The 23,841-nt window shown below is 42.9% G+C and overlaps 2 protein-coding genes across 4 annotated transcripts in view; both read right to left on the bottom strand.

Moving 5' to 3' along the window:
* Positions 1–7,551, bottom strand: part of pgm5 (phosphoglucomutase 5) — a 591,608-nt gene extending 584,057 nt beyond the window's left edge. Inside the window, exon 1 of one of the 3 annotated variants that reach the window (XR_015078914.1) lies at positions 7,004–7,549. Coding sequence is in view for 2 of the 3 variants with exons in the window: in XM_085992105.1 (XP_085848231.1) it covers positions 7,004–7,261 (258 nt within the window). In the remaining variant the exon portion in view is untranslated. Of the gene's footprint in view, positions 1–7,003 lie in introns of all 3 variants that reach the window. The other 2 variants (XM_085992105.1, XM_085992097.1) reach the window with 2 other exon arrangements.
* Positions 7,552–14,908: 7,357 nt separating this feature from the next.
* The window catches only part of prrc1 (proline-rich coiled-coil 1), a 40,509-nt gene continuing 31,576 nt past the window's right edge, over positions 14,909–23,841 (bottom strand). The window contains exons 7-9 of the mRNA XM_085992089.1: positions 22,795–22,898; positions 19,751–19,853; positions 14,909–17,521 (exon numbers count right to left, since the gene is read on the bottom strand). Coding sequence (XP_085848215.1) covers positions 17,312–17,521; positions 19,751–19,853; positions 22,795–22,898 — 417 coding nt within the window. The 3' untranslated portion in view covers positions 14,909–17,311. The remainder of the gene's footprint in view (positions 17,522–19,750; positions 19,854–22,794; positions 22,899–23,841) is intronic.

Here is a 23,841-nt window from a genome sequence, read left to right as displayed (position 1 = left end):
TACAAGGCACAAGTAAGGAGTGTGATGGAATACTCTTCACTTGCCTGGATGAGTGCAACTCCAACAACACTCAAGAAGCTCGACACCATCCAGGACAAAGCTGCCCGCTTGATTGGCACCCCATCCACCACCTTAAACATTCACTCCCTCCACCACCGGCGTATCGTGGCTACAGTGTGAATCATCTACAAGATGCACTGCAGCATCTCGCCAAGGCTTCTTTGGCAGCACCTCCCAAACCCGCGACCTCTACCATCTAGAAGGACAAGGGCTGCAGGCACATGAGAACACCAACACCTCCAAGCTCCCCTCCAAGTCACACACCATCCTGACTTAGAAGCATATCACCGATCCTTCATCGTCGCTGGGTCAAAATCCTGGAACTCCCTACATAACAGCACTGTGGGAGTACCTTCACCACACGGACTGCAGTGGTTCAAGAAGACAGCTCACCACCACCTTCTCAAGGGCAATTAGAGATGGGCAATAAACGCTGGCCTTGCCAGCGACGCCCGCATCCCATAAACTAATAAAAAAACATTTTTTATCCCTCAACCAAGATCACTAAAACAGATTATCTGGTCATGTATTTCATTGCTGTTTGTGGGAGCTTGCTGTGTGCAAATTGGCTGCTGCGTTCACAACAGTGACTGTACTTCAAAATGGCTGTAAAGTGCTTTGGGACATCCTGAGGTCATGAAAGGCACTGTATGAATGCAAGTTAGTTCTTCTTTCTTTTATAGCTTTGTAAAAGCATAATTTTAGGGCACAAAATATGTTTGCACAAAGTACCGAATCCATCCTTCCTAAAGTGTAGTGCCCAGAATTGGACACACAAGGGGGCGATTTTAACCCTACTCACTCAGCAGAAACCTGGTAGGTGGGCAGTTAAAATCACCCTGGCTGTTACCTGTCCGAAAGCTGCCATGATCGCAACAAAGTTAATGCTACAACCATTTGTATCTTAAACTTCATTCCACAATAAGTGGCAACCTTACACAGCTTGCATTTTTACAGCACCTTTAACGTAGTAAAATCTCCCAAGGCGTTTCACAGGAGCGATTATCAAACTAAATTTGACACCAGGCCACATAAGGAGATATAAGGACAGGAAGAGGTAGGTTTTAAGGAGCATCATAAAGGAGGAGAGGCGGAGAGGTTCAGGGAGGGAATTCCAGAGCCTGGGGTCTAGGCAGCTGAAGGCACAGCTGCCAATGGTGGAGAGATTAAAATCGGGGATGCGCAAGAGGCCAGAATTGGAGGAGTGCAGAGATCTCGGAGGGTGGTAGGGCTGGAGGAGGTTACAGAGATAGGGACGGGGGGCGAGGCCATGGAGGGATTTGAAATCAAGGATGAGAATTTTAAGTTCGAGGCATTGCCAGAGTGAGAGCCAATGTAGGTCAGTAAGCACAGGGCTGGTGGAATTCCAGAGCTTGGGGCCTAGGCAGCTGACAGAACTCCACCCACTGGGAAGTGGTAGCCTGCCACTTGCTCTATATCACCCTGAACAGTAGCCGCAGCTTGCAATTCCGTGACCAGGATGGCAAAGCTGTGGCAATTTAAAGGATAAAAATGTGAATGAAGAATTAGCAGTATTACCAGCAATGCAGCAAGGTAGACTGGTACACCAGACATTAATTTCAGATAGCTTATGAGGAGTGCGATAGCTTACGAGGAGTGCGATAGCTTACGAGGAGTGCAACAGCTACACCATTTCTTAAAGGGGCAAACCATATTTTTTTTTTTATTCATTCCTGGGATGTGGGCGTCACTGGCAAGGCCAGCATTTATTGCCCATCCCTCATTGCCCTTCAGAAGGTGGTGGTGAGCCACCTTCTTGAACTGCTGCAGTCCGTGTGGTGAAGGTACTCCCATAGTACTGTTAGGGAGGGAGTTCCAGGATTTTGAGCCAGAGATAATGAAGGAATGGCGCTATATTTCCAAGTCAGGATGGTGTGTGACTTGGAGGGAAACTTGCAGGTGGTGGTGTTCCCATGGGCCACATATCTGCAGCATAACTAAGACCGCCTATTTCCACCTCCATAACATTGCCCATCTCCGTCCTTGCCTCAGCTCATCCGCTGCTGAAACCCTCATCCATGCCTTTGTTACCTCTAGACTTGACTATTCCAACGCACTCCTGGCTGGCCTCCCACGTTCTACCCTACGTAAACTTGAGGTCATCCAAAACTCGGCTGCCCGTGTCCTAACTTGCACCAAGTCCCGTTCACCCATCACCCCTGTGTTCGCTGACTTACATTGGCTCCCGGTTAAGCAACACCTTGATTTCAAAATTCTCATCCTTGTTTTCAAATCCCTCCATGGCCTCACCCCTCCCTATCTCTGTAATCTCCTCCAGCCCCCTCAACCCCCCGAGTTATCTACACTTGTCTAATTCTGCCCTCTTGAGCATCCCTGATTATAATTGCTCAACCTTTGGTGGCCATGCCTTTTGTTGCCTAGGCCCTAAGCTCTGGAATTCCTTCCCTAAACCTCTCTATCTCTCTTTCCTCCTTAAAGATGTTCCTTAATACCTACCTCTTTGAACAAGCTTTTGGTTATCTACCGTAATTCCTCCTTATGTGGCTCGGTGTCAAATTTTTTGTCTTATAATACGCCTGTGAAGCGCCTTGGGTCGTTTTACTACGTTAAAGGTGCTATATAAATACAAGTTGTTGTTATTGTTGACCTGCTGTCCTTGTCTAGGTGGTAGAGGTCGCGGGTTTGGGATGTGCTGTTGAAGAAGTCTTGGCCAGTTTCTGCACTGCATCTTGTAGATGGTGCACAAGTAACTGCTCAAACTGCCTTCTAGTAATACTCAGTTATTCAAATTCTGGGCTCCTGCTAGTGGCAGGTAAATACTCAAACACAATTTTCAAATCAAGCGTATTTATTTCCTCAATTATTTGTTGGCAGCTTGAGTTGACAGGACTCTCTTCCTTGATGCTTGTTTTGTTTCAGATTTGCAACACCTAACCTGCCACTCCTTCAAAGTGATTCCCTTGTGGAAGGAGCAAGTGTGCTGGCTGGCTACAGGGTTTCCAAATCTTGTTGAGATTCTGATGGTGTGAGATGTTCTTGGGCTATGTACTGCCAAAGGACCTGCATGTGAGTCAAGCACATTCAAGACTGTGCTGGTTGACTGATGCTACATGCTTTCAGCCAACTGATCCCAGGCTTAGTATAGCAGGCATTATTGGGGTGGAGGGACATCAGTTCCATAAATTATCACTAAAACAGATTATCTGGTAATTATCACATTGCTGTTTGTGGGACCTTGCTGTGCTCCAATTGGCTGCTGCGTTTCCCTACATTACAACAATGACTATACTTCAAAAAGTACTTCATTGGCTGTGAAGCACTTTGGGACATCCTGAAGTCGTAAAAGGCGCAGTATAATAGCAAGTTATTTCATTCTAAGTTGAATACCTCTTCTCCATGTCTCCTTGCAGTAGGGTTTACAGCTCCACAGTGTACAACTGGTTGCTTCATTCACCTAATCCTACAGCAATGCTGCTGAGTTAATATCTGCCTGCACCTTCCCAGTGCTATTTCAGAGTCTTAAGTGCAGTTCACAGTTGATTAAGAGGAATCGTATTTCCCACTTTTCATTGTCTGGTCTGTTAATGGGAGATGCAGTCAACTAACTGAAAACAACAAATTCATGAGAAAAACCAGCAGACTTGTTACTCCTGAAACATTTTAGTAACCCATGTTTAATGCTTGAATTGCACACCAACAGCAATTTCTATGCTACAATTTCTTCATGACAATCATGCATCTAACCACTGCTTATCTTTGATAGCTCAACCCTTAGTCCTATTTTTAAAATCAACATTCTTGACTTTGCTATCTACTCTGAACTCAAGTAGGATTCCCACATCTCCCCGTTACTAAAGCCGCCTCCAAACAACTTAAGTTTTCTCTTTTGTGCATAATTCTTCTTTTCCCCTTAACAATTCCTAACTCTGTTTAAAACCCGGGTCCATCTAAGACTTGAATAGTGCTCCCACGTGTCAAGTGACTTGTCTAGCATCCAACTCACGCTACTGGAGAGGATACAAGAAAAAACTTGTCATTCAATAGGTAACCTAGTTCTCATTAGGTGTTCACTGTGGCTCAGAGGGTAACACTCTCACCTCTGAGTCAGAAAGTTGAGGGTTCTAAGTCCCACTCTAAAGACTTGAGTGCAAAATCTAGACTGACACTCCAGGGAGTGCTGCACTGTCAGAGGCACCGTCTTTCGGGTGAGACATCAAACTGAGACCCCGTCTGTCCTCTCACCTGGATGTAAAAGATCCCACAGCACTACTTGAAAGAAGAACAGGTGTTCTTACTGTTGCCCTGGGCTAATACTTATCCCTCAACCAACATCACTAAAAAACAGATTATCTGGTCATTAACTCATTGCTGTTTGTGGGACCTTGCTGTGCATAAATTGGTTGTCACTTTTCCCCACATTACAACAGTGACTAGACTTCAAAAAGTACTTCATTGTCTGTAAAGCGCTTTGGGACATTCTGAGGTCGTGAAAGGTGCTATAGAAATGCAAGTCTTTCTTTTTCTTTTTTCAACTTTAACCTCCAGTCTCTCTTGTCTTTCTTTTTTTAAAATCAATACTCCTATGGTCAATGATCAATGAACATTGATGTTCCTTAGTTTCTAGAGGGATTGAATTGAAAATCAGAGAAGTTATGTTAAACTTGTATAGAACCTTGGTTAAACCACACTTGGAGTTCTGTGAACAGTTCTGTTCTCTATATTATAAAAAGGATATAGAGGCACTGGAGAAGGTGCAAAAATGATTTACTACAATAATATCAGAACTAAGAGGTTATACCTATCAGGAAGGATTGAACAGACTGGGGCTCTTTTCTCTAGAAAGAGACTGAGGGGTGACCTGATAAGAGGCCTTTAAGACTATGAAAGTGTTTGATAGGGTAGACGTAGAGAAGATGTTTCCACTTGTGGGCGAGACCAGAACTAGGGGCCATAAATATAAGATAGTCACTAATAAATCCAATAGGGATTCAGGAGAAACGTCTTCACCCAGAGAGTGGTGAGAATGTGAAACTCGCTACCACAGGGAGTAGTTGAGGTGAATAGCATAGATGTATTTAAGGGGAAGCTAGATAAACACCTGAGAGAGAAAGGAATAGAAAGATATGTTGATGGGGTGAGCTGAAGAGGGGTGGGAGGAGGCTCGTGTGGAGCATAAACACTGGCATGGATCTGTTGGGCCGAGTGGCCTATTTCTGTGCTGTAAAGACTTTGTCTTACTTCGTAATACTTCTAAATTGCAAGTACTCTATCCTACATACTTTCTCTCTACCCTACATTCTCACTGTGTTGAAATCAAGGCACATCACATAGTCTCCAACTCTTAACCCTTTCATCCAGGACCTCTAAACCATTGACTCTTCATCGACCTCTTTCCTTTCTCTACAGTCATCAGACTTTTAAAAATCAAGATGCCGCATCATTTAGTCACTTCTACCTGATTTATCTCATCATTTAAAAAAAACTCTTTTCATGTTTGGCAGTGTCCTGCGTTATGGCCTTTGGCCCTTCTCTGTTTGATCAATTTTTTAAATGCCACTGCCAACTTTACTCAACATTCAAGATGGGAAATCTATGTCAGTGGCAAACATGTCCCCCTACTTGTTTTCAAATCCCTCCATGGCCTTGTCCCCCTCCCTATCTCTCTAACCTCCTCCAGCCCTATAACCCTCTGAGATCTCTGCGCTCCTCCAATTCCGGCCTTTTCTCATCCACAATTTCCATCGCTCCACCATTGGCGGCCTTGCCTTCAGCAGTCTAGGCCCTAAGCTCTGGAATTGCCTCCCTAAGCCTCTCCATCTCTCTCTCCTCCTTGAAGATGCGCCTTAAAACTTATCTGTTTGACCAAGCTTTTGGTCATCAGTCCTAATATCTCCTTATGCGGCTCGGTGTCAAATTTTGACTGATAACGCCCCTGTGAAGTGCCTTGGGATGTTTTACTATGTTAAAGGTGCTGTATAAATGCAAGTTGTTGTTGAGTTCACAATTATCAAGTTATGGTGGAGCTGCCCCTAAGGTGTTCAATGTTGAGCTCAACACCCGTTATAGCCAGGTTTCACCCTGCCCCTCGCCAGAAACATCTTAACTAAACTTTCTGCATAGATTTTGTTTTGTGGGATCAATATACCAAATTCAGATGGGTAAATGTACTAATCCAATTTGTCTTGAGGATCGCTGCCCTACTTAAATCAACAACTCTGGCTTAAGACACAGATTCATACGAAACTTCAAAACATATAACCTGGTTGGGCTCTTCTAGATAACATCAGGTCACGCTTGCATATGTATGTAAGGTACCGACATGTTAAACAATAAACTTAAACCGAAATAAATCGGTATTTCACTCCCTTCCACGTAATCTGGGTCCGTTTGAAAAGTGGGGAGAGGGATCCGTTCTAAACCAGGTCGGGGTAGAAAGGGAAAGCGAACAGCTAATGTCCAGACTGGTATTTCGAAGCCACTCGCCAGAAACAACAGATTATTTTCCTAGGCGCCAGTCTATTTATATAATAAAGACAATGCTACCTGTGCCCTCTGCTCAGTGTATGGGTAGGATTTAGGGTGAGACTTTTCCAACGAGCGCAGAATTAATGTCACCCCATTTGTTTATAACCCTGTCTGTCACACTCTTGTACAAACAACAACAAAAAACATCCACATTGGCCGGGGTGTTAAATTAGAAAAGAGTAATTTTGCTTTGGTTGTTATAAATTATACCCTGTTCCTAAAAGTTAAGGTATGAAAAGAATGAGAGATTGAGATTCATGGGGAAATCTACAAGCCCTTGAGTCTCTAGGAGGGGTTCATGGGGAAATCTACTAGCCTCCAAGAGGAAACTAACTTCTTGTTGATGCTGTACCTGCCTAACTCTGTGTCCGGAATCACATCACACTAGTTTTGAGTATTTTTTTTGGGAAGTTTTGGAAAACGTTCTGCTCCTTACCCCGTTGGCAGCTGCCATCTGGACGATGGTCTCTATAGCAGTCCTGCTGAAGTATCGCCCATCGCTGCCCACCACCATGGTGCAGCCCTGCCGGTCCCTCAGGTCTATGGAAGACAGGACGCTTTGAGTAAAGTTCTGCAGATAGTTCCTTTTACTCTCGAAGACGGAGGTTTTCTTCCTCAAGCCGCTGGTCCCGGGTCTCTGGTCGTCGTAAGGGACGGTCTGGACGGTAACGACGGGAATGGGAGTGTTTTCCATGATGGTTGTCCTCCCTTAGCACTCGGGGATCTTCTGACACTGGGTCGTCCTTAGCTCGCAGCCTTTGAGCAAGGAGTTGTCAACAAAACACACACACACACACAAAAAGCAACGAGAAAAAGAGGAGGGGGGCCGAAGGCTTTGAAATGAACTGCAGCAGCGAACTAAAAATAGCCCCTGGAAGGAGCGCCGGAGAATTATCGACTTGCGCCAGTGTTGTAACTGGATGCTGTGTGGTGTGTGTGTGTGTGTGTTGCAACCAACATTTGTTCGAGGGAATCAAGTCCTGTCAGCCCGAGCACAGCTCCATCTAAACACCTCCTAATGGGGTCAGGGCTGGTCCAGATCTGTCTCCGCCTCCCCCAACAATAGCAGCTTAAACCATCCCACACCCACCAACTCCTGTGAAACTTAACACTGGGCATCAAAACGATGAGAGTTTAGCTTCTTTATGACTTTGCAGATTCTCTACCAGATCAGTTATGCGCTTGCGAACATTTAATTTCTAATCTCATTGTATTTTTAATCCATTTTAAAACTTGCTCCCAAGGTGCTTTTGCCCCGTGATAATGTTTCCAAAGGCACCTCAGTAACTTTTTTGTTGCTGTCAGCTGTAACTTAGTGGGTAGCACTCTCAGCTCTGAGTCAGTGGGTCGTGGGCTCAGTCCCACTCCAGAAATTTGACCACAAAATCTAGGCTGTCACTCCAGTCCAGTACTGAAGGAGTGCTGCACTGTCAGAGGTGCCGTCTTTTGGATGAGATGTTAAACCGAGGCCCCGTCTGCCCTCTCAAGTGGACGTTAAAGATTCCACGGCACTATTTTGAAGAACAGCAGGGGAGTTCTCCCCAGTGTCCTGGCCAATATTTATCCCTCAACCAACATCATAAAATAAACAGACTGGTCATTATCACATTGCTGTTTGTGAGAGCTTGCTGTGTGCAAATTGGCTGCCGCATTTGCTACATTTCAACAGTGACTACACTTCAAAAAAGTATGTCATTGACTGTAAAGCGCTTTGGGACATCCTGAGGTTATGAAAGGTGCTGTATACTGTAATAAATCAGTAGTCTACCTGTCACAGTGTAAAATTATAAGTATGTGTATTATACATGGTGTGGTATAGTATACAACTGTTTAAATTATCTTGATACATTGTTTACACGTCATTGTCGCTGGGTCAAAATCTTGGAACTCCCTCCCTAACAGCACTGTGGGAGTACCTTCACCACACGGACTGCAGCCATTCAAGAAGGCGGCTCACCACCACCTTCTCAAGGGCAATTAGGGATGGACAATAAATGCTGGCCTTGCCAAGCAATGCCCACATCCCGTGAACAAATAAAAAAAACACTGTGGACATGCACTTCCCAAATATTTTATGATTTTATGCTTCCTTATTTTATGACGCAAACTGATAGTTAGATTTCACCCTTGCATGCTATTTTTTGTTTCATTTCAATAGGCCTTTGAACAACTGGAACATTCTCACATAAGGTGGAGAACAGCACAGCTGGTGGCCATACATGGAACTACAAGATCTATGCCACCATCAAACCCAATACTGTAACCCCTCCATCTAACAGCGGGATGTCGAGGGCACAGCACTATGGCTGCAGCCCTAATATTCCACTGACAGCTTGTGTAAATGGTGTAAGAGTGCGCAGTGCTTTAAATAAAGGAATATCTCCATTGATGGCATTCTCTCCGTAAACCTCTCTTTTAAGATGCTCCTTAAAACCGACCTCTTTGACTAAGTTTTTGGTCACCTGTCCTAATAGCTCCTTATGTGGCTTGATGTCAGATTGTGCCTGATAACATTCCTGTGAAGCCCCTTGGGACATTTTACTACGTTAAAGGTGCTATATAAATACAAGTTACATAGAATTTACAGCACAGAAACAGGCTATTCGGCCCAACTGGTCTATGCCGACGTTTATTCTCCACATGAGCCTCCTCCTGTATATTGTTCCAAAACAGAGTTGCGGATACAAACCTATCTACAGTTTTTGAAAAATGCTTTCATTAAGGAAAATGTAGTTGTTTGAAAATTATAGTTGCTGCTTAGCTGTATGAGTATATTGAACCAATGTAAACTCTACAAATTAATTTGTTGTTAAACAGTAATGTTCTACACTGTTAAAATACACATATATATAAAATGCTAGGCAATCCCAATTGGCATGGCATTCGGCCATCAGGAGTGAAGCAGGATGACTTAGGTTAGAGCTCTGGCAAAGTAACTCGATGTTTTTAATGACTAAGTTGGAATAGCCCACTGCAGGACCCCCATTTTGCAAATCCAATATCTTGAAAGCTCTCCCTTCCAAACAACGCCACAATAATTTGATTGTGCAATATTATAGCTAGGGCCCCATGATCTGGACAACACTGCAACCTTTGCTTAATTTTTTGACATTAAACATAAGATTCCCCCTCCCTATCTCTGTAACCTCCTCCAGCCCTATAACCCTCCGAGATCTCTGCGCTCTTCTAATTCTGGCCTCTTGCGCATCCCCGATTTTAATCGCACCACCATTGGCAGCCATGGTTTCAGATGCCTAGACTCTAAGCTCTGGAATTCCCTCCCTAAACCTCTCCGCCTCTCTCTCTTTCTTTAAGACGCTCCTTAAAACCTACCCTTTTTTGGGTCATCAGTCCGATATCTCCTTATGTGGCTCGGTATCAAATTTTGTCTGATAACGCTCCTGTGAAGCCCCTTGGGACGTTTTACCATGTTAAAGGCGCTATATAAATGCAAGTTGTTGTTGAAGAGACAAGGTCCTATAGATCTTCCCTTCTGCAAAGCCTTTGCTTTCCTATTATGACATGTATAATGTAATTTGCATAACCATGTTACTTTCTTTTGTTATGCTTATCAGGATAAGTGACGTTAGTTCTGGGGAATAGCACTCTTCCCATTTCAGTCAATTCAATTCAAATCGCTTTATTGGCATGACAAGGTACATCTTATGTTGCCAAAGCATCGAAAAACATTCATGGTTGTACACAAAAATACAGATCTATCCATACAGTGTATAAACCGATATGTCCCTGAGTGTATAAATATATACATTCATATAATTTGTATATACTCTTTTCTTATATTTAGTGGTTGTCCCTCTGTTTATGGCAAGCTGTAACATAGTGTGCCGCTAAGGTTACACAATTTCTCTCTTCCCCTAGTAGGTATGGGAGTTTTTGGTCGTCATTCAAATTTCTGAATTCCAGGCATATTTTTGTGAATTTTGGGTAGAAATTCTCCCTTATGCCCTGATATTTTCTACAAGCTGTGAGGAAGTGCATCTCTGTCTCCACCACTCCCTGACTGCAGTGAGAGCATATCCTGTCCTCTCTTGGTAGCCAGGTCTGCCTGTGTCTACCTTTTTCGATCGCCAGGCTATGTTCACTAAGTCTGTACATTGTCAAGGTTTTTCTCAGTTTGCTATCCTTTACCATGGTCAGGTAATCAGCCATGTTGTATTGGCTGTTTAGGGCCAAGTAGCAATTGAGTTTGCTTTGGGTTTTTGTTGTTTCTGCCCAATATGACAAATATTTTTCCTTTTGCTTAGTGACGATTGTGTTGGGTCGAATTCTTTGTGTTACGCTGTCACTGTCCTAGGGCTGGTTATTGTTAGTAGTTACTTCACTGAGTCCCAGGACTAGTTGACTGAGGGTATTCTTCTTTATGGTCCTCTCTTGGCATTTCAGGGCTTCGTAATGATAGCATTGGGGGTTGCTCATTTCTAGGTGTTTCCAAAATTTGGTGGCTCTTTTTTGGATAGTGATTATTAATGGATATTGGCCTAGTTCTGCCCTGCGTGCATTGTTTACGGTTTTCCTTTGAGTCCGGAGGATACTTTTACAGAATTCTGCATGTAGGATCTCAATTGGGTGTTACAGTGTCATTAGAGCAGAACCACAGCATTTAACCAACACAGAAGGGGGCCATTCAACCCATCATGCCTATGCTGGCTTTCAGAAAGAATTATCCTCGCCCTTTCCCCATACCCATCAAGCACTGCCCAGGTTAAGTATCGCAGAGCCACATGCAGGGTAAAGCACCATGTATATGCTTCCATCTCAAACTCAAGAGCACCCTCTACTGCACCAGTATGACATTGTTTTGCATTTTCCATTCCAGTTAAATTATGAGGTCAGGTTGCACAGCCGAGGCTTGTATTCCCTTGAGTATAGAAGATTAAGGGGTGATTTAAGTGAGGTGTTTAAGATAATTAAATGAATTGATAGGGGTAGATAGAAACTATTACATGTGGTGCGGGGGGGGGCGGGGGGAAGTCTAGAACAAGGGTGCATAACCTTAAAATTAGAGCTAGGTCGTTCAGGGGTGAAGTCAGGAAGCACTTCTTCACAGAGGGTAGTGGAAATCTGGAACTCTCTTTCCCCCAAAAAGCTGTTGAGGCTGGGGGTCAATTGAAAATTTCAAAACTGAGATCGATTTTTGTTAAATAAGTGATATGGAACCAAGGCGGGTGAATGAAGGTAAGATACAAATCAGCCTTGATCTAATGACAAAACAGGCTCGAGGGGCTGAATGGCCTCCTCCTGTTTCTTGTTCCAGTCATCCTGCAGCCTCGCTGAGACTGTCAATTAGTGCTGAAATAGGGGAAATTCTGTGCTGTAGGCAGGTTTATATCCACTAGGAGTTGGATTGGGAGCTATACAAACTTATTTCACAACCTGTTATTTTTACTTTCATTTTATTTACATCCTTGCTAAAAAAGTCTCTGCCAGTAGAGTGCTTTTTTTCCTTATCACTATAAATAAAATAAGTTAAGCCTTTAATAAACAGTGACCAGCTATCAATTTGTTTATTCCTTATTGATTAAATGTCTTTTTTCTCATTTCATTTTTCTCCTACTAATTTGATGTTTTCTACTTTTATTCAACAATCACGTTGCACAAAACCTTGGTCTCCCAAAATTTTCTACTGCAATCAAAAAATAAACTTACCTTTTCCTTTTCTTGGACTTGCTGCAATTATATAGGGCTTTTGTGAAACCACACCTGGAGCACTGTCTACAGCTTTGGTCTCCTTATCTAAGGAAAGATATACTTGCCTTAGAGGGGGTGCAACAAAGGTTCACTAAATTGATTCCTGGGATGAGGGGATTGTCCTATGAGGAGAGACTAGAGTAGAATGGGCCTATACTCTCAGGAGTTTAGATGAGAAGTAATCTCATTGAAACATAAAATTCTTACAGGGCTTGACAGGGTAGATGAGGCTGTTTCCCCTGGCTGGAGTGTCCAGAACCAGGTGTCACAATCTCAGGATAAGAACCACGGTCGACACTGTCAACCGTGAGGGATTATGGAGTGTCCTCCTCAAATTCGGCTGCCCCCAAAAGTTTGTCACCATCCTCCACCTGCTTTACGAGGACATGCAAGCCGTGATCCTGACTAACGGATCCACCAGACCCAATTCACGTACGGACCGGGGTCAAACAAGGCTGTGTCATCGCACCAACGCTCTTCTCGATCTTCCTTGCTGCAATGCTCCATCTCACCCTCAGTAAGCTTCCCGCTGGAGTGGAGCTAATTTACAGAACAAACGGGAAACTGTTCAACCTCCGTCACCTCCAGCCCAGATCCAAGGTCATCCCATCCTCGGTCATCGAATTACAGTATGCAGAGGACGCTTGCGTCTGCGCTCACTCGGAGGTCGAACTCCGAACCATCGTCAACACCTTCGTACGAGAGCATAGGCCTTACACTAAACATCCGTAAGACAAAGGTCCTCTACCAACCTGCCCCCGCCACACAGTACTGTCCCCCGATGATCAAAATCCACGACAAGGCCTTGGACAACGTGGACCACTTCCCATACCTCGGGAGCCTACTATCAACAAGGGCAGACGTCGATGATGAAGTCCAACACCGCCTTCAGTGTGCCAGTGCAGCCTTCGGGCACCTAAGAAAGAGTGTTTGAAGACCAGGACCTCAAACCCCGCACTAAGCTCATGGTCTACAGAGCAGCAGTGATACCCGCCCTGCTGAATGCCTCAAAAACATGGACCATGTACAGTAGGCACCTCAAAGCACTGGAGAAGTACCACCAACGCTGCCTCAGCAAGATCCTGCAAATCCATTGGCAGGATAGGCGCACCAACATCAGTGTTCTCGCTCAGGCCAACATCCCCAGCATCGAAGCTTTGACCACGCTCGAGCAGCTCTGATGGACGGGTCACATCGTCCGCATGCCCGATACGAAACTCCCAAAACAAGCGCTCTACTCGGAGCTGCGGCACAGCCAGTGAGCCCCAGGTTGCTCAGAGGAAATACTTCAAGGACACCCTCAAAGCCTCCTTGAAAAAGTGCAACATCCCCACTGACACCTGGGAATCCCTGGCCCAAGACTGCACAAAGTGGAGAAGCATTCGGGAAGGCGCCAAACACCTCGAGTCTCTTCGCCGGGAGCAAGCGGAAGCCAAACGCAAGGAGCGCACATCAACCAAAGCACCCCACCCACCCGCCCCTTCAATCACCGTCTACCCCACCTGTGACAGAGACTGTAGGTCCCACATTGGACTCATCAGTCACCTGAGAACTCATTTTTAATGTGGAAACAAGTCATCCTCAGTTCTGAGGGACTACCTAAGAAGGAGGGGTCAGCCATTTAGGACTGAGACGGGGAAAAATTTCTTCCCTCACAGGGTTGTGAATCTTTGTAATTCTCTACCCCAGAGGGCTGTGGAGGCTCAGTCGATGAGTATATTCAAGACAGAGATCGATAGATTTTTGGATATTAAGGGAATCAAGGGGTAATGGGATAGGATGGAAAAGTGGAGTTGATATAGTTCAGCCATGGTCGTATTGAATGGCGGAGCAGGCTCAAGAGGCTGTATGTCCTACTCCTGCTCCTATTTATGTTCTTACTCCTTCAAATCATACAAAATATGCCTAGCAACATTTACGTTAAACTGTGCGGCCGCTTATCTGTAAAATTATGCGAACATTGGTGCCTGGGAGTGTAATGTGCTGCTACTCTGACATACTGCACAATAATGTTACTTTACCATACTGTGGGATCCAGATTTTTATCACCTCCAAAAACAATTTACACCTGGACTTAAGACAACCTAGAACCAAGAACAGCAACAAAACACCGCAGGTGCTGGAAATCTGAAATAAAAACAGAAAATACTGGAAAACACTCAGCAGGTCAGGCAGCATCTGTGGAGAGAGAAACATCTAATGTTTCAGGTCGGAGGCCTTTCGTCAGAACTGGAAGAGATTTAACCCTTTTGATTCACCATGTACAATATCCCGTGAGTGGACAAAGATTGATGATTTGTCCTATCACCTAGAAGAAAAAAAACTCCTCTTATGCACAGGCATCACCAGCAACATTCCCACTAAGCTGCGCAGTGTTTCGGAGGTCCCGCGCAGACCACTCACCGGCTTTTCAATGGAATTAACCACACGTGCACAAAAAATTGAATGGGCCGCACAAAAAAAATTACAGGGAAGATTAGCCACCAGCATTCTCAAAAGGGAGCCAGACATACAAAGTGAAAGACTATTAACTCAAAGTGTATTATTGGTTTTCTTAAAATTAGTGTTATGCTTTCTAATTTAAAAATGTCCAGTCCATTAGCTTTACAAATGCAAAAAGACATTTTACAGCCACGTTTTGAAAGGACATTTTATTGCAACTCGGGTTAAAATATAAACTTTGTGATAAGATAGATCCAAAGGACAAAATCTCCACATTAACAGACATCTGCTAGGTTGCCAATTACTTCCAAGTCCCAAATGGAATTATTGATGGCACAGGTTCATGAAATGGGACAATTTTGCACTGTCCATCAGATCCCCACTCTCAAGAGTTCAGTAACTTTAAAATCTCAATGAATCAAGATGGAAAGCAGGGCAGTGATGCCATTTTATCTCTGCCAAGGAAGAGTTTCACATTTACCCAGAATCAAATTGACTGAATTGAATCCACTGAACATGGAATGTTTTATTTTGTATCTGCTGATAAGGGACTCTTTTTCACTGCTGTATACAGGAACTTTTCTGAATGCTTTATTCTAATCTTCGCTTATGGTCACAATCAGCAAACCATGACGCTAAATAAATGAACTGAAAAACTTGTTTCAATACCAATCCACTTACTAGTAGTCATGGTCCTTGCAACAGAAAAGGCTTGTGCCTAACAACCAAAAATATAGAACTAAGGACGGCACAGGTTTTACATTAAGTTGTACCCATGACCTAATGCCCGCTTTTGCCTGCTGAACCATTAACAACTTGGGTCACCAAGGGATTCACTAAATGACTGGGAACTTTGGTAAATGTATATATTCATTCATCTGACTGCCACTCACTTCCCAATGCAGAAGTCCCAATGGGGAATACGAGCAAGGATGTGTAGCATGATTAACAAAATCAGAAGGAAGTTACACTCAAAATTTTCCTTTCCACAATGGGATAAAAAGACAACATAGGAACAGGTGGAGGGGGCCAGTCAGCCCTTTGAGCCATTCAATTAGACGATGGCTGATCTGTATCTTAACTCCATCTACCTGCCTTGGTTCCGAAACCCATAATATCCTTGCCTAACAAAAATCTATCACTCAGTTTTGACATTTTCAATTGATCCCCAGCCTCTACAGCTTTTTGGGGAAAGAGAGTGTTCTAGATTTCCACTACCCTTTGTGTGAAGAAGTGCTTCCTGACATCACCCCTGAACGGCCCAGCTCTACTTTTAAGGTCATGTCACCTTACAACTTACAGGAATTCTTTTTGTGGGGGTTGGGGTGTAGAGGAGGGAGAAGGGAAAAAATAAATCAAAATTTAGAAGTGATCAACTTATATTATACACCATTTGGCAGATGTCTGCAGCTACACTTCAGTAAATCTACTTTTTTTGGGACCATTTTCCGTGCATCTTCATTTAACTGCCAGTGGCAACTTAACCTAAAAAAAGCCCATCTGTAACATGCAACACCACTGTGAAAGCAGTTACAGCAATCCAGTTTGGAACCTAGATTCACAATAGGTTGAATACATGAACCAAATTGAAAAATCACCATTAAAATACTTTGGCTATGGTTTATTTAGAAACTGATTGCACTATGGCTAAATTGTACAGATTCGAGGAAGCAATTACTTATATGCAAACTATTACAGCATAGCATATGGCAGTACAAACTACTAAACGTCTTCAACTTAGAAAAAGGCATATTGCATTAAAAACACCGCTGACGGATGTCGAAATTAAGGCAGAATTACAAAAACAGCAGCGTCACGTGTGATATTTCAGTTTTATTCCCTTACAAAGAATGACAAAATAGTGTCAAAGATAATTCAAATAAGCCTTGCAATGGCTTCACTTGGCAGTGGAGATAATCTGATTAGAGTTTTCAAAGACGAGAGAGTTGGATTTTGTTTTAAATAAAGTCCTTCATTCTGTGAAAATTCAACCTGACCAATCATCTGAAAATTAGGTTTTTAAAAAGTGGATTAACAACTTTCAAACTGTAAATCATGTATCCATCATTTTGAATCCCATTACTTTTAAGCTTATATTACAAGGGAAGAGGTGGGGGACAGGAGAATAAAAATTTGGCACTTGAACAGCCTGCACATTAATCCATGTACATTAAACCATACTTGGACACAAATTTTTATAATGATTAGTTGAAGATGTAAGACAATATCAATCATAAGCATTACTAACTCTTAGCATCTCAACTTCCTCAAGTGCCATATCTCAATAGACACCCACCAAAAGTATTGTAACAAACTTGTTATTTTTTTAATATAAAGTTATAATGCACAAAACCGCTGCATATTTCAAAATATTTTCCATTACACAGGATCTTGAGTTTCTGGAATGTTCCAATTAACCAGTTCCCATGCTGGTAAAAGAGACAGCTACAAGAGAGATGTTTTGGTTCAGGAACTGAGTTTTGTTGATTCTGGAGTACAAAAATACATTGAAGCTAAACCGTTCTTGCATGTGTAGTGAAGCGATATTTTAAAAAAACAAGTCCCCACTAAACAGACGGCCACAGTTTTATTGTTAAACGGACTTTGGTGGTAGTTGCCGCTTGTACATTCCCGCTAAGGCTTTGGCCGCGCTGTAGATCATCTGTCTTCGAGACATCCCCGTAAACATGATGTGCCAATCAGTCCGATTGACCTGGGGTATATTCCTCTGCAACACTTGACCTACAGTCACCATCAGCCCAGACCATCTCAGATTGTAATCAGTTGGTGTGAGGTTTTGTGCCTGTTTAAAAAAAAACACACACAACTGTTTTAAGCAAATGCACTAAGGGCATTGCAGAGCCAACATTTCCTCTCAAATGAATTGAACAGCAAAAATAAATGACCGATCCGCACTTCACAAGGTCGTCGGAAAATTGAAACTGTGCCCTGTCCTTCCTATAGCATTATTGTATCAAACTACAAACAGAATGGGTTTGTTCATTAGACCCCTTTATCCCAAGAACAGGTTTTCTTGTGTGCATTCAAGTAGAAAAGAAGCCTGGGTGAGGACATGAACCAGATTGTACTCTTTAAAAAAAATATTGAATTAAAATAAATTTGGCATTTAAAAAATAACCTAAGGACTACAAACAGAGTTCATTCCTTAGAACAGAGATGGTTAGGGGGAGGTTTAATAGATGTGTTCAACGTTGAGGGGCTTTGATAAGAGTAAATAAGGTGAAACTGTTTCCACTGGCAGAACGGTCAGTAACCAGAGGATACAAATTCAAGGTAATTGGCAAAAAGAGGGGAGATGAGGAGAATTCTTTTTTTACACAGCGAGTTATGATAATCTGGAATGTGCTGCCTGAAAGGGTGGCGGAAACAGATTCAATTGTAACTTTCAAAGGGGAATTGGACAAATATTTGAATGGGGATACAGTGGGAGCATGGGACTAATTGGACTGCTCTTTCAAAGAGCCGGCACAGGGACGATGGGCTGAATGGTCTCCTTCTATGCTGCATCATTTTATGATTCCAAGGTTAGTGGATAAATCACAGCAGGTTGCAACACTTGATTATTGATTTATAAGCTTTTCTCCTATACGTCCCAAGAAGAATGGCATAAAATATGACTGAGAACTATATGCAAGGACAAGCTTACTTACCAAAAAGAAATTGAACATTCCAATACAAATATAGGTGAACTGGCAAAATAATGTACCATTCTATGAAGTTAGTTCTGTTCAATCAAATGTAGCATTCAAGAAAATAATTAATAAAAGCCCCACATTAAACCATCTAATTCCTTTGATGGAGATTAAAGTTGAGTATTACAGGATTTTGCATTAACATGCAGACTTTAATACCACAATACATCAAAGGGCTACTCAAGAGGCAAGTACTTTTCAGTGTATTTTGCTCTCTTTACCACCCCAGAAGGATCCTTCTCCCCACTCTCGAAGAATTCAGCAGTGTCCAAGGACAATCAGTTAATACCAGGTGAGTTGTTAAGGGGACATCCTCACTTCCATTTTTTTGGATTTCAGACCAGTGACTAACTACTTGTGCCGCATTCTACCACAGCAGCTTTGAAGTTGCGCTGCGGGACAATAATTACGAACACTCAAGGCATGCGTCTGAAATTCTTTGGGCTGCTACTTCAGCAGAGGTCGCAAATAAAATGAGAAATGAGTTAGTGTCTGCACTAACTTAGCGGGAGAGAAATTTCAGATGAATACGAACATGTACAAAAAGGCAGACAGGAAAAGACCGTCTGGTCCATTGACACCGTCCCAAATTAGAAAACAACCAAAAGATGGCTTGTGACTGGGCTCCAAAGGCAGTTTATGCAAATTCATTGCACAGAAACAGGCCTTCGGCCTGAGTGGTCCATGCCGATGTTTATGCTCTACTTGAGCTTCCTCCCAACCCTCTTCATCTCACCCTATCAACATATCCTTCTATTCCTTTCTCCCTCATGTGCTTATCTAACTTCCCCTTAAATGCATCTATGATATTCGCCTCAACCACTCCTTGTGGTAGCGAGTTCCACATTCTCACCATTCTGAGTAAAGAGGTTGCTCCTGAATTCCTTATTGGATTTTAGCGATTATCTTATATTTATGACTGCATATATAATAATTTGTCTGAAGAGATTCCTTTTGGCCAGATCACCAATCACCGAAAGAACTTTACAAATAAGTCTCACAGCTAGTTTGTGTTCTTTAAAAATCTTAAACATTTACCAGAGACATTATGGGCATAAATTTAACACACAAATTACCTACCCTAAGTTACCTTGGCTTTAAAATACTGCATGATAGATAGATATATTACATTTGTACCAAAATCCAAAATGACTCATATCTATGCTCTGGTTTGATACAAAGTTGAGTGATCACTTTAATTCCTGGAATTATTCCATTACTCACTGCCGATGTCAAAGTGAGACATTTTAAACTGAACCAGTCCGATTTTAAAAGGGCAGTTATTTTCTGAGAGACCAGCATTAATGAGACAGACTGACCTGTTGCACATATTGTAAAGGCACTGGTGTTGCCTGCGTGAAATTTTCCAAACGAATACCATGCGCTGGATCTTCAAGAATCAGACAACCTATGTCAAACCACCTGGAAAACAACATTTATAAATGAAGGCCAGAATAATCACATCTGGTCAAATTACAGCAGTAACATCAGATTCACACTTTTGATTTAAAAAGGGAATTTGAACTCCCTCTGCCCAACTGAAATTGGCTAGTTTACCGCCATTGTTTTTTCCCTGGGCAGCTGAGGCGCCTTTGCCCGACTTGCCTCGCCAAGTCCCACCAGACCCGCCCCGCCCCAACTTGCCTCGGGCAGGAACCTTATAAGCACCATCTGGGTTTACGACTAGTTCCCGGCGTTTATAGCAGGCACATTTGTGCGAACACTATTTGCCCACTATGCGCGATGGCCAGGATAACGTGGCAGCGTTAATAAAAATTATCGAGCTTGTTCCGCTATTCAATTACATCAAATCAAATCAACTTTTATTGTCATTGTTAGTGCACAAGTGCAGTACAACGAAATGTAGGCTTGCGGCTCCCGAGAGTGTACATTTAGATTAAGGCTGATCTGTACCTCAACTCCATTTACCCACCTTCAAGTGTGCCAATTCTTTATAACTCATTACAGTCTCATCTGCATCCGTCTTTAATGGGCCCACATTACCGTTCAACATACTCTCAAAACATTTATAAAAGATTTTGCTGTTAGAGCAGAACATAATTAGGAGCAGGAGTAGGCCATACAGCCCTAAGAGCCTGCTCCGCCATTCAATAAGATCATGTAAGAAATCACACAACACCAGGTTATAGTCCAACAGCTTTATTTGAAATCACAAGCTTTCGGAGCGCTGCTCCTTCGTCACGTGAAGTGGAGAGATGCATAAAAACACAGCTTATATAGTCAGAGAATAATGTCAGATGTTTACAGGTAATCTTTCTAACTGCCATTTATCACACCTCGGCAGAGAGATAATCACAGCAATCAAAGGTGTAAATGGTGTCCAAACAGGTCAGTCAGGAAAACATTACATCAAAGAGCAATGAGGTGGGGTCACAAGGGGTCAAATGTTGCAGATGCTGGGGTCTGTATGAAAAACAAAAAAAGACAAAAACATATTTTTTTTGCTGGAAATCACAGCAGGTCCGGCCGCATCTCTGTGGAGAGAACAAGCCAACGACGACTCGAGTCTGGATGACCCTACGTCAGGTGGGGTTACATGTAGCGTGACATGAACCCAAGATCCCGGTTCAGGCCGTCCTCATGGGTGCGGAACTTGGGTTCATGTCACGCTACATGTAACCGCACCTGACGTAGGGTCATCCAGACTCGAGTCGTCGTTGGCTTGTTCTCTCCACACAGATGCGGCCGGACCTGCTGTGATTTCCAACAAAATAAATGTTTTTTTGTTTTTCATACAGACCCCAGCATCTGCAACATTTGACCCCTTGTGACCCCACCTCATTGCTCTTTGATGTAATGTTTTCCTGACTGACCTGTTTGGACACCATTTACACCTTTGATTGCTGTGATTATCTCTCTGCCGAGGTGTGATAAATGGCAGTTAGAAAGATTACCTGTAAACATCTGACATTATTCTCTGACTATATAAGCTGTGTTTTTATGCATCTCTCCACTTCACCTGACGAAGGAGCAGCGCTCCGAAAGCTTGTGATTTCAAATAAAGCTGTTGGACTATAACCTGGTGTGTGATTTCTTACATTTGTCCACCCCAGTCCAACACCGGCATCTCCACACCAATAAGATCATAGCTGATCTTTGACCTCAACTCCACTTTCCCGCCTGATCCCCATGAGTCCAAAAATCTATCTATCTCAGCCTTGAATATACTCAATGACTCAGCATTCACAGCCCTTTGGAGCAGAGAATTCCAAAGATTCACAACCCGGAGTGAAGAAATTCCTCCTCATCTCAGTTCTAAATGGCCGACCCCTTATCCTGATACTATGCCCCCTAATTCTAGACTCTCCAGCTAGGGGAAACAGCCTCTCAGCATCTACCCTATCAATCCCCCTCAGAATCTTGTATGTTTCAATGAGATCACCTCTCATTCTTCTAAACTCCAGAGAGTATAGGCCCATTCTACACAATCTCTCAACATAGGACAACCCTCTCATCCCAAAGATCAATCTAGTGAACCTTTGTTGCACCACCTCTAAGGCATGTATTTCCTTTCTCAGATAAGGAGACCAAAACGGTGCACAGTACTCCAGGTATGGTCTTACCAAAGCCCTGTACAACTGTAGTGAGACTTCTTTACTCTTGTACTCCAACCCCCTTGAAATAAAGGCCAACGTGCCATTTGCCTTCCTAATTGCTTGCTGTACCTGCATGCTAACTCTGTTTCCTGTACAAGGACACCTAAATCTCTCTGAACACCAACATTTAATAGTTTCTCACCATTTAAAAATATTCTGTTTTTCTACTCTTCCTACCAAAGTGAAAAATCTCACATTATACTTCATCTGCCACCTTATTGCCCACTCACTTAACCTGTCTATATCCCTTTGTGCCCTCCTCACAACTTACTTTCCCACCTAGCTTTGTATCATCAGCAAACTTGGATACATTGCACTCGGTCCCTTCATCTAAGTCATTAATATAGACTGTAAATAGCTGAGGCCCAAGCACTGATCCTTGCGACATCCCACTAGTTTCAGCCTGCCAACTGGAAAATGACCCGTTTATCCCTACTCTCTCTTTTCTGTCCATTAACTAATCCTCTATCCATGCTACTATATTACCCCCAACCCCATGAGCCCTTGCAAGTTTATTTTTTCATATTCCTGTTTTGCACCTCGTTGCCTTCTTTGTATTTTTTGTTGCTTTTTACAGCTCTTGCAGTTCTCAGGATTTCCAATTTTCCTTGCATTGTCACCCTTTTCTTTTAGCTTGATACGGTCTCTTGCCTCATTTGTTGACCATGGTTGCCTAACTACACAAATGGAACTTTCCTAGTAAAAATGTTGCTAGATAATTATTTTAAGAGGGAGCCGCTGTTTACCTGTCTGGAAGCAATTCTGCAATGAAGTTCTCAATGGAAACCGTCACCTGTTTTTCATGAATCATTCCTGACCGCCGCAGACTATCTATCCTTTCCTGGGCTCCCTGGAGAAAATGAAATAACCGCACATTAAATGCAACTTGAACTCTTCCACTTCAAATTCATTTCTTAAAAATTTGTTGGTAATTTTATTTGAAGAGTAAAAGATCCAAGTTGGCATGACCTTGAAACAAGGCCAGGGATGTTTTGAGAGAGTTTCAGAAATGGGCAGCAATTAATTGGGTCACAGGATTCTTTTGAAGACTGTGCCTAAATATGATCCACAATTGCATGATTAAAGTCTGACTGCAAGACTTAATGGTGGTGAAATTCAACTGCGGCAGAGACTCAAAACAGGCAATAGCCAATCAGCTGCCCATTTACATCCCCGCCCCGATTTCCCTTTCCATTGGCTTTGTAGGTGCTCATTTTATTTTGGTAATCTGCACCCTCTAGTGGCAAGACTGTAAAATAGTCTCTGGGCATAACAAACAAAATCAAGTCCATGATGTTTCAAAGTTAAGGTAAATATGGATGAAGGTCATTCAGCCCATTCATCTTTTTTAAAAAACCCTAGTCTCCCCATTATACGGTTCATTGTTTCTTAAAGGATTCTAGGCTTTTTGCCTTCATTACTCTACTTAGAAGTCCATTCCATGTGTTGGTCACTCCTTGTGCGAAGAACTTTTTGACATTGGTCCTAAATAGGTCATTTACTAGTTGGAACCCGTGTCCCCTTGTCCTGCTCTCGTGTAATTTTCTACATTTTCCAGATTTCTAGACAGTCACCAAGTCTCTTTCCCAAGGCTGAATAGTCCAAGGTTCTCCGTTTTTTTGTCTCCGACATCAGGCCTTATGCTTGAGGTCAGCCTTGCGGTTCATCTCTAAACTGCCTGCAGGGTTTGACTGCCTCCTTTGTGTCTGTGACTAGACCGGGATGCTGTATTACATAGAATTACATAAGAATGTACAGCACAGAAACAGGCCATTCGGCCTAACTGGTCTATG

The sequence above is a fragment of the Somniosus microcephalus genome, chromosome 1 (genome assembly GCF_052327205.1).
Source record: "Somniosus microcephalus isolate GS21.2 chromosome 1, FLI_Smic_1.0, whole genome shotgun sequence".
Classification (NCBI taxonomy): domain Eukaryota; kingdom Metazoa; phylum Chordata; class Chondrichthyes; order Squaliformes; family Somniosidae; genus Somniosus; species Somniosus microcephalus.
Note: the sequence above shows the minus strand (reverse complement) of the source record. Positions and strands in the feature narration are given on the sequence as shown.